Below are 18,181 nucleotides of genomic sequence, written 5' to 3' on the forward strand. Positions count from 1 at the left end.
TGCTCAGCTTAGGTCTATAGCCTCTGGCCCTGTGCCGCTTCAGAACTATGCACATGTCTTCGGGGAGAGCAACTGTTGGTTTGAGGACCCAAAAGTCTCTAATTTTGTCACTATAGACCCATATAACTGTTAAAAGTTCTGCTGTTTTTTTTTTTTTTTTATGAACCTTAGCAGTAGCTTTCTGTATGGGTTAAGTTCAGATTCTCAGCAGCTATCCTTCAACTAGAGCCAGCATATTCCTCTAAGCAAAGAGCAGCTGCAGTACCTCAGCTCACGTCTAAAAGTTTCTCGCTGTCGGGGCGCCTGGGTGGCTTAGTTGGTTGAGCCTCTGACTTGAGCTTAGGTCATGATCTCACAGTTTGTGGGTTTGAGCCCCATGTTGGGCTCTGTGGGGACAGCTCAGAGCCTGGAGCCTGCTTTGGATTCTGTGTCCCCCTCTCCCTCTGCCTCTTGCCCACTCACATTCTTTCTCTGTCTCTCTGTCTCTCTGTCTCTCTCTCTCTCAAAAATAAACATTAAATTAAAAAAAAATAAAAATGAAAGTTTCTCCCCATCTTATTCTGCTCATGTGGCTATAACAAAAATACCACAGACTGGGTGGCTTGTAATCAACAGACATTTATTTCTCACAGTTCTGGAGGCTGGAAGTCCAAGATCAGAGTGATGGCAGATTCAGTGTTTGGTGAGTGCCCACTTTCTGGTTCATAGATCACCATTTTCTCATTGTGTCATCACATGGCAGCAGGGGCAAGGGTGCTCTTTGGGGTCCCTTTCATAAGGGCACTTAACCCCATTCATGAGGGCTCCACCCTCACAGATATTCACACCATAACATTCCACCCTGACATCTCAAAATTCATGTCCTTTTTGCATGCAAAATGCATTCATGCTATTGCACTAGCCTCAAAAGTCTTAAGCAGTTACAGCATGAACTCTAAAGTCTAAGGCCAAGTCTCATATAGGTATCATCTAAATATGATGTGGGTAACACTCAAGATATGATTCATCTTGAGGCAAATTCCTCTCCACCTGTGAACCTGTGAAGCCATACATATTGTGTCTTCAAAATATAATGCTGGGATAGGCATAGGATACACATTCTCATTCCAAATGGAAGAAATAAGAAAGGAAAAGTGACAGGTCCTGAGTAAGTCTGAAACCTAATAGTGCAAGTTCCAGTAAACCCTAAAGCTCAAGAATAATCTTTGAAAGAATGACATCTTGCCACTTGCAACAACGTGGATGGAACTGGAGGGTATTATGCTAAATGAAATAAGTCAGGCAAAGTAAGACAAATATCATATGTTTTCACTCATATGTGGAATTTGAGAAACTTAACAGAAGACTATGGGGGAAGGGAAGGGGAATAGTTTCAAACAGAGAGGGAGGCAAATCATAAGAGACTCTTTTTAAAATTTTTTTTTATTTTTTAAAATTTACATCCAAATTAATTAGCATATAGTGCAACAATGATTTCAGGAGTAGATTCCTTAGTGCCCCTTACCCATTTAGCCCATCCCCCCTCCCACAACCCCTCCAGTAACCCTCAGTTTGTTCTCCATGTTTATGAGTCTCTTCTGTGTTGTCCCCCTCCCTTTTTTATTTTATTTTTGTTTCCCTTCTCTTATGTTCATCTGTTTTGTCTCTTAAAGTCCTCATATGAGTGAAGTCATATGATTTTTGTCTTTCTCTGACTGACTAATTTCACTTAGCATAATACTCTCCAGTTCCATCCTCATAGTTGCAAATGGCAAGATTTCATTCTTTTTGATGGCCGAGTAATACTCCATTGTATATCTATACCACATCTTCTTTATCCATTCATCCATTGATGGACATTTGGGCTCAATCCATACTTTGGGTATTGTTGATAGTGCTGCCATAAACATGGGGGTGCATGTGTCCCTTTGAAACAGCACACCTGTATCCCGTAGATAAATGCTTAGTAGTGCCATTGCTGATAGTTCTATTTTTAGTTTTTTGAGGAACCTCCATACTGTTTTCCAGAGTGGCTGCACCAGCTTGCATTCCCACCAACAATGCAAAAGAGATCCTCTTTCTCCGCATCCTCGCCAACATCTGTTGTTGCCTGAGTTGATAATGTTAGCCATTCTGACAGGTGTCAGGTGGTATCTCATTGTGGTTTTGATTTGTATTTCCCTGATGATGACTGGTGTTGAGCATTTTTTCATGTGTTGGTTGGCCATCTGGATGTCTTCTTTGGAGAAGTGTCTATTCATGTCTTTTGCCCATTTCTTCACTGGATTATTTGTTTTTTGGGTGTTGAGTTTGGTAAGTTTTTTATAGATTTTGGATACTAACCCTTTACCTGATATGTCGTTTGCAAATATCTTCTCCCATTCCATAGGTTGCCTTTTAGTTTTTCTGATTGTTTCCTTCACTGTGTGGAAGCTTTTTATTTTGATGAGGTCCCAGTAGTTCATTTTTGCTTTTGTTTCCCTTGCCTCCAGAGACGTGTTGAGTAAGAAGTTGCTGCAGCCAAGATCAAAGAGGTTTTTGCCTGCTTTCTGCTTGAGGATTTTGATGGCTTCCTGTCTTACATTGAGGTCTTTCATCCATTTTGAGTTTATTTTTGTGTATGGTGTATGAAAGTGGTCCAGGTTCATTCTTCTGCATGTTGCTGCCCAGTTTTCCCAGCACCACTTGCTGAAGAGACTGTCTTTATTCCATTGATATTCTTCCTGCTTTGTCAAAGATCATTTGGCCATACATTTGTGGGTCCATTTCTGGGTTCTCTACATAAGAGACTCTTAAATGCAGAGAACAAAGTGAAGGTTGATGGAAGGAGTTGTTGGGGGGAGGGGAAAATGGGTGGTGGGCATTGAAGAGGGCACTTGCTGGTATGAGTACTGGGTGTTGCATGTAAGTGATGAATCATGGGAATCTACTCCTGAAGCCCAGAGCACATTGTATACACTGTATGTTAGCTAACTTGACAATAAATTATATTAAAAAAAGAATAATCTTCTTTGGCTTGTTGCTCTGTCTTCCAGGCCCACTTGGTGGCAATGTCACCACAAGGCTTGGTGGGATGGTGCTGCAGCTTCTCTCTGCTGGGGCCCTGAAGCTTTCTTGGGATGGGGTTGTATGCCTGAGGCTGTGCTGGGTAACCTTGTCTTTTAAAACCTAGGTGCAGGCAGACATGCCCCTCCCACCCAATCCCCCATGCACTCTGGGCTTGTGATGGGAGTGTCAGCCCTGATGATTTCTGAATCACCTCTGAGGCCATTATTCCATTGTCTTGAAGAATGGTGCCTGGCTTCTGTTAAGATAGCTAACCTATACTAACCTCCCCATCAAATGGTCCCTTAGCCACATTCTTAGTGTTGTCATTTTTGTAATATGGATAGGCTGAAGATTTTCCAAATCTTTAAGTTATGTTTCCTTTTTGCTGAACAATTCTGTCTTTAAATCACTTCTATCTTCTCAAATTTTACTATAAGCAATCAGGAGGGGCCAAGCTGCACCTTCAACACTTTGCTTAGAAATTTCTTCGGCTAAGTATCCAATTTCACTGTTTATAAATTCTGTCAGCCACAAAACACTAAGACAAAAACACAGTTCAGCCAAGTTCTCTGCCACTTTAAAACAAGGATAGCCTTTCCTCCAGTGTCCAATAACTTGTTCCTTCTTTCTGAGACCACATCAGAATGACCTTCATTACCATATTCTACCAATATCCTCTTCATGAGGAGTTAGATCTTCTCCAAGAAGATTGTGGCTTTCTTTCCAGGTCTCTGTTCTTTCTGAGCTCTTACCAGAATTGTCCTTAATGGTGTGTTAATAATGGCAATAAAGGCTTCTCCTAGTATGCACTTCAAAGCTCTTCCAGCCTCTACCCATTACCCAGTTTGAAAGCTGCTTCCATATTTTGAGATATTTGTTACAGCAGCACTTCCAGTACTACATTTTGTCTTAGTCCATTCAGGCTGCTATAACAAAATGCCACAGTCTAGGACATTTATAATAACAGACACTTATTTCTTATAGTTCTGAAGGCTGGAAATCCAAGATCAAGATGCTGGTAGATTTGGTATCTGGTGAGAGCCTGCTTCTGGGTTCACAGAGGGCTATCTTCTTGCTGTATCCTTACATAGCAGAAGGGATGAGGGAGCTCTGTAGGGTCTCTTTTATAAGGGCAGTAATCCCATTCATGAGAGTTCCACCCTTATGACTTGGTGACCTCCCAAAGGCCTCACCTCCAAATATCATCACACTGGGAATTAGGTTTCAACATATGAAATCTGTGGGGACACAAATATTCAGTATATAGTACTCCCTTCTCTGAAATTTTAGCTCCTTCAATCCTTATTGCTTCGTAGTTCCATACCTTTAAAACTATGATTTTATAATTTATCAGCTTTTCTAATTATTCTTAGCGAGAGTGTTGTTTTGATTATCTTATCTCTATAATAACCTACCAGAAATTATTCTGGCTTAAAACAATTATCATTGTATTATATTTTATAATATTTTGGGACAGAAATTTGGGCATGTCTCACGTGATCAATTCTGTTCTTTGTGATATCAACACTGGTAAGTTGGTGATACTCAGCTGGTGGCTGGTCTTGTCTAGAAGATCTAAGATGGCTTTACTCTGACGGTGATCATCGTCACCTACCTATCCCCCCCAAATCTAATCCGTTTACCAGCTCTGTCTCACTTACATTCAAAGTATTTCTTGAATTCATCAACTTTTCCCCTTTTCCACTGCTGAAATACTAGTTCAAGCCATCATCATCTCTCTCCTGAAAGCTATTGACACTAAAGTTACTGGTTTCTGAATTCACCACAGTCCCCCTCAAATACAGTTTCCAGATTGATCTTAAAACATAAATTAGATAATTTTACTGCCTTTCTTGATGCCTTCCTGTGCCTTCCATTGCACTTGAAGCTAAAATCCATATTCATTACTGTGGCCCACCTCTTTCTCATCTAGGAACTGTTCTCTCACTGAGCTCCAGCTATCCTGATTTATTCATGCATTTATTCCACAAATATTAACCGAATGTCCACTATTGCTAAGCACTAGGCCTGCAGTGGTGAACAATCCAGGCAGAAATTTCCGCCCCATGGAGCTTACAGTCCTGCAAAAGCAGCAGACAATACATAGGGTGAATAAATAGTATGTTAGATGGCAATGATTACTAAGGGAAAAGGAGCATGGAAGAGAGACAGGAGATAGGGGTGGGGGTTCATTTTAGTGACAGTAGCCAGGAACATCCTTGTTGAGGAGTAGACACTTGAGCAAAGACTTGAAAGAAGTGAAGGAGCAAACCTCATGGAAATGTGGGTAAGATAATATGAACAGACCTATAATAAGAGATTGAACCAATAATAAAAAAAATACCCATCAAATAAAAATACGTGACCAGGTAGCCTCACTGGAGAATTCTACCAAACACTTAAAGAATAATGAACATTGATCCTCCTCAAACTCAAAAAACAGAAGAGGAGGGAACGGCTCTTAACTCATTCTATGAGGCTGACATTACCCTGATACCAAAGCTAAGTAGAGACACCACGAAAACAAACAAACAAACTACAAGTCAGTATCCCTTATGAATACAGATGCAAAAACCCTCAGCACAATACTAGCAAACTGAATCCAGCAACATATTAAAAGAATTACACAGACAGAATCACCAAGTAAGATTTGTTCTAGGAATGCAAGGGTGGTTCCATATGTGAAATCTACCAGGGAATCAATAAAACAAAGGGGAAAAAATCCCAATCATCTTAATTGGCGTAGACAAAGTTTTTGACAAAATCTAACAACGTTTCATAATGAAGACATTTACAAAAAACAAAACAAAACAAAAAAAAAAACCCTAAGAATATAAGGGAACTTCCAAGACATGATAAAGGGGATTTATGAAAAACCCACAGCTAACATCATACTCAGTGGTGAAAGACTGAAAGCTTTTACTCTAAGATCAGGTACAAGAAAGGATGCCGACTTTCAACAGTGATTTTCAACGTTGTACTACAAGTTCCATCCAGAGCAGTCAGGCAAGAAAAAGAGATAAAAGGCATCAAAAAAGTAAAACTATCTCTATGTGCAGAGGGCCCGATCTTATATATAGAAAACCTCAAGGAATCCACAAAAAACTGCTAGAGCTAATAAATGAATTATGGAAAGTTTCAGGTTACAAGAGCAACACGCAGAGATCAGTTGTTTTTTGGTACACCAGCAATGAACAATCTGAAGATGAAAATAGGAAAATAATCCCCCCGACAATAGTATCAAAAGGGATAAAATACTTAGAAATAAATTTAACCAAGGAAGGGTAAGTAAGGATCATACGTGAAAACTATAAAACATTGCTGAAAGAAATTAAAGAAGACCTAAATAAATGAAAGACATCCCATTTAGGTTGTTGATTCATTTTGAGTCAATTTTTGCATATGGTGTCTGGCAGGGGTCCAACTTCATTCTTTTACACGTGGATACCCAGTTGTCCCAGCACCACTTGTTGAAGAGACTACTCTTTCCCCACTGAATGGTCTTGGCAGATGGCAGTACTACCGAAAGTGATCTAAAGATGCAAGGCAGTACCTATAAAAATTGCAACGGCTTTCTTTCTTTCTTTCTCTTTCTTTCTTCTTTTCTTTCTTTCTTTCTTTCTTTCTTTCTCAGAAAGAGAAATGTCGATCTTTGCATTCACGTGGAATTGCAAAGGGACATGATCAATCAAAACAATTTTGAAAAAAAGGAATAAAATGGGAGGACACACACTTGCTGATTCCAAAACTTATTACAAAGCAACGGCAATCAAAGCAGTGTGGTATTGGCATATGGGGACACATATAGACCAAAGGAATAAAACTGAGAGTCCACATGGTGCCGGGAGGAGCATCAGGAGCTTCATCTATATGCTTGCGCCTCCTACTCCAAACGCTCTGCGAAGGGCAAGACATGGCAGAGGCAGACACAGCTCATTTCCCCCTAAATAGAAAACCACCTAAGGATCTAAATTCATCCAGCAGCCCTTTGTCCATTTCCTTATTTTGTTCTGAGCATCGCATTCTACTCAAGGGGAATATCCCACCCTTTCCACGGGAGATGCCACAAAGAAACGGGGAGAAATGAGTAGATGATAAGGTTGTTCAGATGGAGAAAAATACAGAATGGATATTCTGGGGTATGTGGCTAACAGAGACCTGAGGTAAGAAAAGAAAATGGGGCTGTAAAGGCTGAAAAAGTGAGAAAAAGAGGAACAGAAAGAAGACGAAGATGATAAAGGAAAGGACAAGGAGTCAAGGATGGCAATAATGGTTATTTTGTTGAAAAGGTTGGTTTTAATAGCGATTTTTTTTGTCTCTAAGGCAGTTAACCCCCCATTACCAATCTCATAACTTTTAAAGTAAAAAAAAAAAAAAAAGGAAATTCAAGACACCAGAGGATTTGCTTTTAATGTTTATGCTCTTCTTGTATACGCAACACCCTACTCTATGTGCCTTTACATAGTCTCGTCCTTTTGTGGCACTTTAAGCAGTTACTAAGCTTGCCTGGCACAGTGTGTGTGTGTGGGGGGGGTAGGGGGTGACACTGACTGGCCTGGAAAGGTACAGGAGGTTCTTGTTGGTCTTGGGATGGCAGGAGCTCTGGTTCAGGTGCATTTGATGTAGGCTCAATAAAGTAAACATTGTTCTGTTACAATCCTACAATTGACATTCATGAATTTTTTTCCTGTAAATATTCTTTTTCTTTTTTTAAGTCTTATTTATTTTGAGAGAGAGAGAGAGAAAGAGCGAGAGAGCGAGTGAGCAGAGGAGAGGCAGAGAGAGGGAGAGAGAATCCTAAGCAGGCTCTGCACTGTCAGCGCAGAGCCCAACTCAGGGCTCGATCTCACGAACTGTGAGATCACGACCTGAGCCGGAACCAACTCAGACGCTTAACTCATCGAACCACCCAGGTTCCCCTGTCATATTCTTTTCAAAGGGGAGTGTGGTGCAGGTATGGGCATATTCAGACACAACAATGGGCTTGAGAGAAAGTCTAGAAAATGTCTCCAACACATATGGGCAATAATTACATAGTGAAGTTGATGTTGAAGATCAGTAGGGAAAGGATGACTTGTTTAACGACGAAGGTGAATAACTGATTGTCAGAAAGCCGTTGTACCACCCCCACAACCCTCCCAGCTGGCCGCCATTGTACCTCAGCCCTGTCCCTTCCAGGGGGTGTGTTTCAGACCTGGAAGCATTTGATGGAGGATTGATAGCAAGGCAGGCTGGGGAAGAACTATATGAATGGACTTCCAAGAATGGGTCCACATCGTGAGGAAACATTCATTCCTTGTGCATGTTCACCAAGGTGTACCCAGTACAGAGGGGGCTTTTGGTAATCAGGTAGATAAGACGACCCCTTCTGTGCATGGCAGTCAGCCTCTTTCCCCAGGGACCCCGGTTCTCTTTTTTAACGCTTATTTATTTTTGAGAGACAGTGTGCGAGCGGGAGAGGGTCAGAAAGAGGGAGACAGAGGATCTGAAGCCGCCTCCATGCAGTGAGCACAGAGCCCGACGTGCAGCTTGGACCCACGAACCGCACTGTGAGATCATGACCCGAGCTGAAATCAAGAGATGGCCGCTTAACCGACTGAGCCAACCGGGCACTCCCTCCCCCCGTTGCCCCGATTCCGACTCAGTGGGCTCATGATAAAAGGGGCCATGGGGACAGAAATGGCCGTTATTCACGGGCTGAACAACACGGCCTTCACCTCGGCAAGACTGATCTGGGTATTATTACTGCTCCATGCCCCATCTACCAAAAACAGAGGCCCACATAATGGTGTCATTCTTGAGAGAGATCACCCAGGCGATCTGCTGAAATGTTGACTACATCGGACCCCCTCCCTCATGCAGGGGGCAACAAGTTTTCCTTCCTGGAATAGTCTGTCTACATACGTACCTGCCCTCCCTGCTGACATGGTTTTGCCGGCAATGCTGTCCCTGGACATACCAAAGTCTCATTCACCGTCACGGTCTCCACAAAAAGGCTGCACTAAACTGACTTTGCAGCATTTCCCTGGCCATTTGGGGCTCCTTGTGCTCTTGCACCAACAAGCCAGAGGGGTTATTGCATTGGCTGGGGAGAGGTATCCTGGTGATCCAGAGGAGAGAGAGCCGCTGCCCTACATTGGGGTTGGGGAGAAGTGTGCTGGAGACCCACAGAATTTGGGGGGCGGGGGCATCTCCTGGTACCGCTACGTGGGAAGGTAAAATTCAGCGGAAGATGGCAGTGAGTCCTTATGGCCCAGCAAGGGCTCAGCCCCCTTGGGAAAGAAGGCTTGGGTCACCCCATCCTCATGAGCTGGGATGTTGGCTGAGGGCAAAGGGAACGGGGAGGGAAAGGACGGCAGATAAAAGAAACGAAAAGTGCCTATGCGAGCCTCACGTCTAATGTAGAAGTGAGGACTGTAACCCTTAGGCCTGCTTGATTTCTTTGCCACTTTACCCATCTTTTCATTTGGACTAGCTAATTTCCTCCTTGCCCCATGTTCCCTCTACTATTTTATTCCAGCTAAATTGGTGGAGGTGAATTTAATAATTTAGCCCACGGATTACAGGCTATCCACACGATTTTACGGATGGAGTAAAGATGCAATTAGCACCATCCAGAGATGGACAGGCTTTGAGTCTCTGCAGCCGTGGAGAGAGAGCATGCGCTCACGCTTTGAAGGACAGTGGCAACACGGCAGGAGGAGACCGTGGCTGCTATCATGCTTGCGGGAAAACTGACATACCGGGTTGACGTATACAAAGCACTTGAGAGAGAGCCTGGAACACAGGAAGCGTGAGCTACTGTGACGTCTTACGAGACGAGTGTTTTTGGTGCCAAGTAGCCATGGGGAAGATCTGTGCTGGATTCTGCAGCTTGACTCCACGTCCTCTATTCCAACCTTCCTCTAGTGAGCCACCTTGCCCTGCACGAGTGTTCTCACAGGTGTCTCTGTACCCTGCTAGAAGAGAAACTGGGGCAGGGATGCCCGACACAGGCAAGGGGCAGCTGGCTGCCACCTGGGCGTGTCCCCTCAGGACTGAAGTCGGCTGCGCAGGAGTTTGGAGTTTTCCCACCACCTGCCACGGGTGGGGGTCCGGGGCCCCTCCCACAGGCACTGACCACACCCCACACTCTGTCCTAGGGAAACGGGGCAGGGGCTAGGGACAGACCTCTCTCTCCTCCCCCTGCCGTGACCTCGAGACCTGGAGGCTCAGCGTTCCTTCCATCCACCCCCCTGTGGGCCGGCCCAGAGACTTCTGGCCCAGAGACTCCTAGCTTGATGCTACATCCTAGTAGTGGGTGGGAGAAGGGGCACTTGGGAGGAAACGCCTTGATCCGGTGGGTGAGAGGGAGGGAGGGAGGGAGGGAAGGAGGGAGTCGTGCAGGGAAGAGGGGGTGCAGGGGACTGACCTCAGCCACGGTCCCCTTGGCCCTGAGGAGGCAGCCCAGGAGGTGGAGGGGCACACACAGCATGGAGGAGAGCGCGAAGCCCCAGCCCATGGCCTCGCCCCACCACGGGTACACGTAGGTGTTGTAGACGAGCGGCTTGTAGTACACCACGTTGAAGATAAAGATGACCTGCAGGTGAGAACCCCCCGCCGCGCGCTCAGCCAGCGGCGGGCCCTCGGCACCCCTCCCCCGGCTCGGGCCTCCCCCGGCCCTTACCATGCAGACCAGCGGGGTGAAGAAGGACCAGCACCATTTCATCCAGGGGCAAGGGCGGTACCTGATCATGCAGGCGACGTCGTCCATGAAGCGGTCGGCTCCTGGGGCGAGCGAGGCGGGAGGGCTGGAGCCGGACGCCCCACCACCCCTGCTCCGGCCCGCACCCCCAGCTCGCCCCGGGGCCCGGACCTACCGTACACCCAGGCGACCACCACGCACTCCCAGAAGGCCTGCCACAGCAGGGTCGTGCTGCTGGGCTGGCCGAGTAGTAGTCAAACAGCTGGAAGACGTACATCCCGCCCTGGGGACGGAGCCGGGTCAGGGAAGGTGGCAGGCAGCGGGAGGCCTGGGGCGGCCCCCACCCCGCCCCCACTCACATCAGTCACCATGGAGAGGTCGATGACAAAGCAGAGGGCGCAGCAGAGGGCCACGGAGATCTCCCTTTGGAAACGGAAGTAGTAGGAGGCCGGGAGGAGGTCGAGCAGGCCGGTGATGAAGCCTTCCACACCTACAAACTGTGGCCGGGCGCTCAGGCCACGCCCTTGAGGCCACCTGCCAGCCGTCCCCCCTCGCCCCAGGGCCTCCCCCACCCTCCCGGCACCCTCCGTCCTGTCCCCCCCCGCCCCCCCTGCAAACCTGGCTGTCCAGGCCGAGCAGCAACAGCATGAAGAAAAACAGGGCAGCCCAGAGGGGGGCCACAGGCATTAGCGTGACGGCCAGGGGGGAGGCGATGAAGGCCAGGCCGGGCCCTGAAGGGGGAAGCGGCAGGGTCTCGACACCTGTGTCCCGCGCCCGCGTTCCGTTCCGTCCGGCCTCGTCACTGCCCGCCGCCCTCCCCTTCTCCCCTTCCCTGAGCTTCCAAACTGAAGCATGACGCCGGGGCGGGGCGTGCGGTGGCTGGGGGCCTTTCCCCTTGAGTCAAGGTGTTGCCGGGGGGGCCTGAGCCCGCGAGAGCGGGGTGTCTGGCTCAGGCTCCGGGTCTTGCCGGCCGGCTGCCCTTGTGGTCACCGGTCACCGTTCACCCCGGAAAGCCCCTCCTCTCCCTCTGCAACACTCGGCCGAATGTGAGGGGCTCAGCCCAGGGCCCCGGGGAGGGATGCACGGATGGACGGACGAGAGCTCGAGGCCCCCCGTGGCCCGGCCCGCGAGGCTCCGGCTCGGGGCCAACGGGAACAGCTGTGCCTCGCAGTTGCTCGGCCAGGCCTCCCTCGGCCCCGAGTGACGGGACAAGCGAAGTGAATCTGTCTCTCGTTTCCCAGAACGTCTGTGTGCACGTGTGTTCGCGGATGGGGTCTGTTAGGACGGAAGGCCGGGCGGAGAGGTCGGGGTCCTCACCTGATTCCGCCACCTTGGAGATGTGCACGCCCTGCTCTGCGGCCATGAAGCCCAGGATGGAGAAGACCACGAAGCCAGCGAAAAAGCTGGTCCCGCTGTAGATGAGGGCCAGGATGATGGCGTCCCTGGGGGCAGAGGGGCCGCGGGGACTGGTCAGGCCGCCTGCTGCCCGAGGATGCGTGGCGGGGGCGGTGGGGCAGCCTTGCGGCACCTACTTGTAGCAGTTGTTGTTGAAGCGGTTGTAGCTGCCCAGCGCCGTGAGGGCGCCCAGGCCGATGGCGAAAGAAAAGAAAATCTGGGTCCCGGCATCTATCCACACCTGGAGATAGACCAGGGCGGGGAGGAGGTGAGGGGCCCTGCCGGCCTGGCCCGCCCCTCGTCCCGTCCAGCCCACCGCCCCCTCACCTGAGGGGACCCCAGCTTCGACCAGTCAAGCTTGACATAGTAGATGATGCCATCCAGGGCGCCGGATAGCAACACCCCCCGCACCAACAGCACGATAAGGACCATGCAGGGGAAGGTAGCCGTAAAGTACACGATCTGGGGCGGGGGGGGGACGGAGGGGGGACCTGCTCAGAAGGGGCCCTGCGGCCCCGCCTCGCCACTTAGGGGCCCCCAGCCTCAGCAGGGGGACAGGCGGGCCACACTCCCCCCACTGTGGTACGGTCCACTCCGAGGTCAAGCGGGAGGCCAGCCTGCAGCCCCCCCTTCTACTCCTCAGAGCCTGGGCTCCTCCTGAAGGAAGTGGGGTGCTCAGCTGGCCATCGGCCGCCCCAGCAAGTATAGGTCAGCTGTAGAGAGGGAGGGCGGAGGCAGGACCTTCCCCGGCTGGGGAGCAGGACATGACTTGGAGGCAGGTCCCATGCCTCCTGTGGTTCTCTGCACAGAGGCAGGGTCCTGGGCAGGACGGAGTGGACTGGGCCGGCCGGAGACAGAGGCGACAGCGAGGTGACCGCGAAGACCTCTGCCTCCGTCCCACCCTCAGCAGAGCAGGACAGGTAGGCAAGGGAGGGCCACGGGCCGGGTCCCCCCAGGCTGGCCGCAAAGCAGAGAGTGAGGAAGTAGTGAGTGAGGAAGAGAGGGAAACTGGGGCGGGGTTGCCCGACACAGGCAAGTTCAGCTGGCGGTCGCCTGGGCCTGTCCCCTCAGGACGGAAGGCAGCTGGGCTGGAGTGTGGAAGTTGCGGAGGACTACCCAGGCACGCGTGGGAAATCCACCGGGCTGGGTTCAAGGACCTGCCCCCGCCTCAGGCCCTGGCCCGGTCACCTCGCAAGGCGTGGTGCCCCTGCCCCCCCCCCTCCGCGGAGACACCCCTTCTCCCCACCGGCCATGCTGTCCCCACCCCTGCCATCATCACCCACCCCGACCCGCCGGCCTCCAGCTGTACCTTTCCTGTTGACTTGACCCCCTTGCAGACACAGAAGTAGGCCAGCACCCAGCAGGCCGGCAGACACAGGGTCACCTCCCAGTTGAGGGCCCCTGGCACGTCCAGCCCCCCCCCCCCCCCCGCGAGAGCCGCAAGACTTTGTTCCTGGGGGAGGGACAGCCCGTCAGGGCTGCCACAGCAGAGGGCAAAGCGACCGGGGAGCTGTCGCCGGGGCGGTACTCCCCCGTGCCGCTGCCCTCGGGTCCAGCTGGGTCCCCCTGGGCCCCTGGGCCCCCGGGCCCCCGGCCCAAGCCCGCAGCCATTGCGGTGTGGGAGGCGGGAGCCCGGGAGCCCCCGGCCGGAGGCCGGTCGCGCCCTCGGCGGTGTACCCTCCCCCAGGCTGGCAGGCACTAGGGGACTGACGGCGCCTGGGACCTACAAATGGTGAGGGAGCCAGGCCCGTCCCTTCCAGCTCCCCTAGGGGCCGTGCGGGGCGTGCTCCCTGAGGACAGGCAGGGCCTGGGAGTGGCCCCTGCTCGGCATCCCGCGTCGCCCCCTCCCCCCCGGCCCCCGGGGACGGGTCCAGGCACACGCAGACCCGAGCCGTACGGGGAGCCCACAGACAGGGACAGGCACGGTGCTGTCCAGAAGCGCCTGAGCACGGCCCACGCCTCGATGCCCGGGACCCGGCGGGCGGCGGTCAGCTGGCTGCTGGCACGTGCGCCCGGCTGGCGCCTGCGCAGACACACGCTTGGGGGGAGGGGCGGGCCGGGCCGGAAACAGTCACGTGCCAGTGGCCTACAGGAGGGGATTCTGGGCATTAGCCTCCGGCCGGTTTGCGCAGGTGCGCGGGGAGCGCAGGTGACGTCACCCGCTTCCCGAGGGAGCCTCGTTAGTTCGTGCGTTCGTTCGTTCGTTCGTTCGTTCCCTCGGCGGTTCAGCCGAAGTCCAGGCCGGGGAACCATGGAGGCCACAGATCGAGGCGCAGGCGGTGGGGCCGGCGGTCCCGAGGGTCAGCGTGGCCCGGGAGACCCCGGTGTCCCAGATGGCCCCGGAGGCCACGAGGGCCCCGGCGGTGGAGGTGGTGAGGGAGAGGAGTGTGCCGCGGCCGGTGCGGCCCCGCGGGTCGCGCAGGCGCCATGTGCTCCCGTCCCGGGCGCAGCTGCCGTGCCAGGGCTTGGCGGACACCCTTTGCCGGGACCCCGTGGGCACAGCGGGCCCACAGCCGGAGGGCCGGGGAGCCAGCCGCTGCAGTTGTATCCTCTTGGCCGAGTGGCGGGTGGCCGGGGCGATGGGCCTAGAGGAGGCGACGGGGCGGGGAGCGGAGGGGAGGGGGTTCAGCCTGGGGGTCCAGGGCAAGGAGGGGAGGGGGGGACCGGGGCACCGGAGGGACCGGCCCGGGGGGCGGATGGGCCAGGGGTGGCCGGGAGGGGTGGCGGGGAGAGGCGGCCTCCTTGGACCAGCAAGGAGGGGAGCGGACCGGAGAGGATGGAGAGGGGGGAGAGTGGCCGTGGGGAAAGCAGGCCTCGGAGTGGTCAGGACGCCTGAGGCACCGACGCGATCGGTTTTCGATGATGCCTTAACCGAATGGCTACCAGCTACGTCACCATGCCTTTCCCGTCACCCACGGAGGCACAGGTGGCCCACCAGTGTCTGGCAACACAGGGCCAGCCCCAGGTCGGGGCAGTTCGGAAGGAGTTCACGGTACTCGGCAACGTCCTAATTATGTTAGTTCCAAACGGGTCCCTCGTGGGGGGTGGTGTCAGGTCGCTAGGGCCTATCTCCTGAGGGCCGTTCTAATAGTGAATTGGAGACACCAAAGGTTAGGTCCAAAGAGGTAGGTGTGGCACCCTGAGCCTGCGGCCACCTGAGGGGGGGCAGAGAGATAGGGGCAAGAGTGATGACATTTCATTTGGATTTTCTTTTTCCCTCACTTTTAGACGACTGACTGCCGAAGACCCTGGCCAACTCCAGGTTTCCATCGCCTCCTGTCTTGACCAGCTTTCCCTGTTGGTTTGGACCATGCAGCGCTTCGTGCCCCCGTTTTTCACATTGCCGGAGCCAGGCAAAAGGGGCTAATTGTAACCTAGCGTCCCTTCCTTCCCTAGGGCGTCCATTCCGATGCTGGTTGCCGCTTTATTACGGGGGTCTAATTGTTCGTATTGGACTTTGGGCCTTGTTTTTCCCCATTGCTGGAGGAGGGGCGTTCTTACAGCAGAAAATAAAACTATTTTTCCGCATCTGAGTGTATTTTCAGCTACAGTGTCAGAGCAAGGGGAGAAGGCAGAGAGAGAGAGAGAACCCAAGCAGTTCCTGCGCTGTGAGTGCAGAGCCCGACGCAGTGCTTGAACCCACCAACCGTGAGATCATGACCTGAGCCGAAACCGACTCAGGTGCTTACCTGACTGAGCCACCCAGGCGGCCCTCGTTGATTAATTTTTCAATTGGAATAGTCATATTTTACTTATTGATTGGTGAATGCTCTTTATATACAAAGATACCAAATCTTGGCCAAAGTAATTGAAAATACTTTCCTTCCTCATTGCTTCACTGAATTCTTGTTTATAGTTCTATTCTGTACTGGAGGGTTTTTAACTTTTTCTTGTATTTAAATATGAAGTTTATTGTCAAATTGGTTTCCATACAACACCCAGTGCTCATCCCGACAGGGGCCCTCCTCAATACCCATCACCCACCCTCCCCCCCATCAACCCTCAGTTTGTTCTCAGTTTTTAAGAATCTCTTATGTTTTGGCTCCCTCCCTCTCTAACCTCTTTTTTTTTTTTTAATGTATGCAAGTGGTACATTTTTGTCATTATGATCTTTGTAGTTTATGTCCAAGGGAAAGCCATCCCCACTGTAAAATTATAAAATTTGTCCCTCGTGCCATCTTCTAGTACTTTGAAATGTTAACACACAAGGAATTTATTGTGGTGTGAAAGATGACATTGGTCTAATTTTGTCCCCTTCCCCCCAAGGTTCCTCAGGTGTCTCAATGTCATTTATTGACTAATCCATATGTCTCCGCTGAATTGAAATGTCGCCTTCACCAGGGTCTAAACCTGCATCTTCATTTCTTCTTGCACATTTGTTTCTCCAGCAAATTTGGGCTAGGTGATCTGGGATGGCCTCTCTGAGGAAACGGCCCGAAGGTTACAGTAGAGAAAGTTGGGATTGGTGTGGGAGAAGGGACAGACAGAGACAGAGGAGGACAGACAGACCGACCGACAGAGAGATTTGATTGGCTCAGCTTGGATTGCCCTTCGAAGGGCGCAGGGAGAAACATGAGGACAAGAACGAGATGAAAGAGAGAGAGGCTAGGGCATCAGTGCATTAGAGGACTGTTGCACTGGGGATACCGGAGCATTTGGGGTTTTCTTCTTTCGTTAAGAAAAACCTATTATAAATAATACTACCATGAATATTTTGTTTAAAAAGATTGTACAGGGGCACCTGGGTGGCTCAGTTGGTGAAGCGTCTGACTCTTGATTTTGGCTCAGGTCATGATCTCACAGTTCTTGGCATCGAGCCCTGCATAGGGCCCTGTGCTGAGCATGGAGCCATCTTGAGATTCTCTCTCTCTCTCGCTCTCTCTCTCTCTCTCTCTCTCTCTTTCTGCTTCCCCAACCCCCGCTCACGTGCATGTGTGCGCGCTCTCTCAAAAGAAATAAAAGAAATTGAAATATATTTCTATATATGTTTAAATACACACAACCCTAGTTTCAGTGGTGATGGAGTTTTCAGGTTATTGAGTTCACGATCTTGTAGGAACTGTACATTCCCCCATGACCTACTGATCCAGGTTTCTGTAATTACGGCATATTACCTGGTTAGCGGCTGAGGGAGCATTATTCTACTATGTAGGAGAGTGAAGGATATGGGGAGAAAGGCCCAGATGGGTGGCTGCAAAGTTGATGTCCAAAGTCGAGCACAAGTCCCATGTCCTCATGGGAGGGTAAGGTTTCTCAGCCAGGACACAAGCAGTGTTCTAAGGGACCAAGCCAGAGCTGTGCCTGGAGAAAGAGATGTAAAATGAAGAGCCAGAAGCCAGAGTCAAACCCAACTTGAAAGAGTACGTAAAGAGCAATGGTGAAATTATTTGGGTTACTCGAGTCAGAAGAAAAAGAAAGCCGGTCTTGACCTTATTCCTAAGTCAAACAGTAAACAAAGCAGGGTGCGAAATCCAGAAGCAAACAGCCACAACCACAAATAAACCAACACCAGTGTCTAATTACACAAAGGTGTTAAGCTCTGTTAGGGAAGAAAACATCATAAACAAAATGGAAAGACAAGTTAGGAAGACATTAGTAACCCAAAGGGCAAACTAAAGTGAGTATCTTCAAAACACAAGTGACCCTTAGCAAATAAATCCATAAAAGACACAAACAGCCCAGTAGAAGATTGTACAAATGACAGGACCATGGGATTCCTGGAATAAGGATTATAAACAGCCAATTTGGTACAGGGTATTGTTTACCAGTGGGAGCGTCTACATAGCGTGAATGGACGCCTCCACTCTTGGATCCCCCACGGAACGTTTCCATGAGGATCTGCGCTCAAATAAGGACAGTCAGAAGGAAAGTAGCAAGCACAAAGCAGTTTATTAAGGACAGTGCACTCTCCAGGTGGCAGAGCGGACAGGCCCAGAGGTGTCTGGGGTTTGGGGTGTCTTTTCTCTGTATGTTTGCATAGGTTCCGGATGGGTCACAGCTAGGGGGGTCTCCCACTGAGGGTGCTTCCCATCATGTGGGCAACTCCTCCTACCGGTTGGGAGGGGGAGTTTTTCT

The 18,181-nt window shown here is 50.8% G+C and overlaps 2 protein-coding genes across 5 annotated transcripts; one reads left to right on the top strand and one right to left on the bottom strand.

Annotated features, from left to right (window-relative positions):
• Positions 1-7,823: 7,823 nt before the first annotated feature.
• LOC105259690 (sodium- and chloride-dependent creatine transporter 1-like) lies at positions 7,824-13,295 on the bottom strand. The gene is given in 10 exon segments (XM_045050892.1): positions 7,824-9,983; positions 10,439-10,606; positions 10,694-10,794; positions 10,887-10,947; positions 10,950-10,994; positions 11,071-11,208; positions 11,330-11,442; positions 12,029-12,153; positions 12,244-12,347; positions 12,434-13,295. Coding segments are annotated over 10 exon segments (1,011 nt in total). The 5' UTR covers positions 12,539-13,295; the 3' UTR covers positions 7,824-9,932.
• Positions 13,296-14,181: 886 nt separating this feature from the next.
• Positions 14,182-15,634, top strand: LOC123383384 (cancer/testis antigen 1-like). 4 transcript variants are annotated; one of them, XM_045050895.1, is made up of 3 exons: positions 14,182-14,650; positions 14,986-15,098; positions 15,335-15,634. In XM_045050895.1, the coding sequence occupies exons 1-3, from the start codon at positions 14,358-14,360 to the stop codon at positions 15,340-15,342; spliced, it is 414 nt and encodes a 137-aa protein (XP_044906830.1). In that variant the 5' UTR covers positions 14,182-14,357; the 3' UTR covers positions 15,343-15,634. The 4 variants fall into 4 exon arrangements, with proteins under 4 accessions (XP_044906830.1, XP_044906829.1, XP_044906831.1 ...); XM_045050894.1 differs by having other exon boundaries at positions 14,206-14,650; positions 14,993-15,098; XM_045050896.1 differs by having other exon boundaries at positions 14,212-14,650; positions 14,986-15,121.
• The last annotated feature ends 2,547 nt before the right edge of the window (positions 15,635-18,181 follow it).

The sequence above is a fragment of the Felis catus genome, chromosome X (assembly GCF_018350175.1).
Source record: "Felis catus isolate Fca126 chromosome X, F.catus_Fca126_mat1.0, whole genome shotgun sequence".
In the NCBI taxonomy this organism is placed as follows: domain Eukaryota; kingdom Metazoa; phylum Chordata; class Mammalia; order Carnivora; family Felidae; genus Felis; species Felis catus.

What these genes read in the sequence shown, in the direction of transcription:
- LOC123383384 (XM_045050893.1), top strand. Translation starts at nt 14,358, where the DNA reads ATGGAGGCCACAGATCGAGGCGCAGGCGGTGGGGCCGGCGGTCCCGAG. An exon ending in GGGAGCCAGCCGCTGCAGTT is followed by an intron (nt 14,651 to 14,992) that starts GTATCCTCTTGG and finishes AATGGCTACCAG; the next exon opens with CTACGTCACCATGCCTTTCC. An exon ending in CTCGGCAACGTCCTAATTAT is followed by an intron (nt 15,122 to 15,334) that starts GTTAGTTCCAAA and finishes CCTCACTTTTAG; the next exon opens with ACGACTGACTGCCGAAGACC.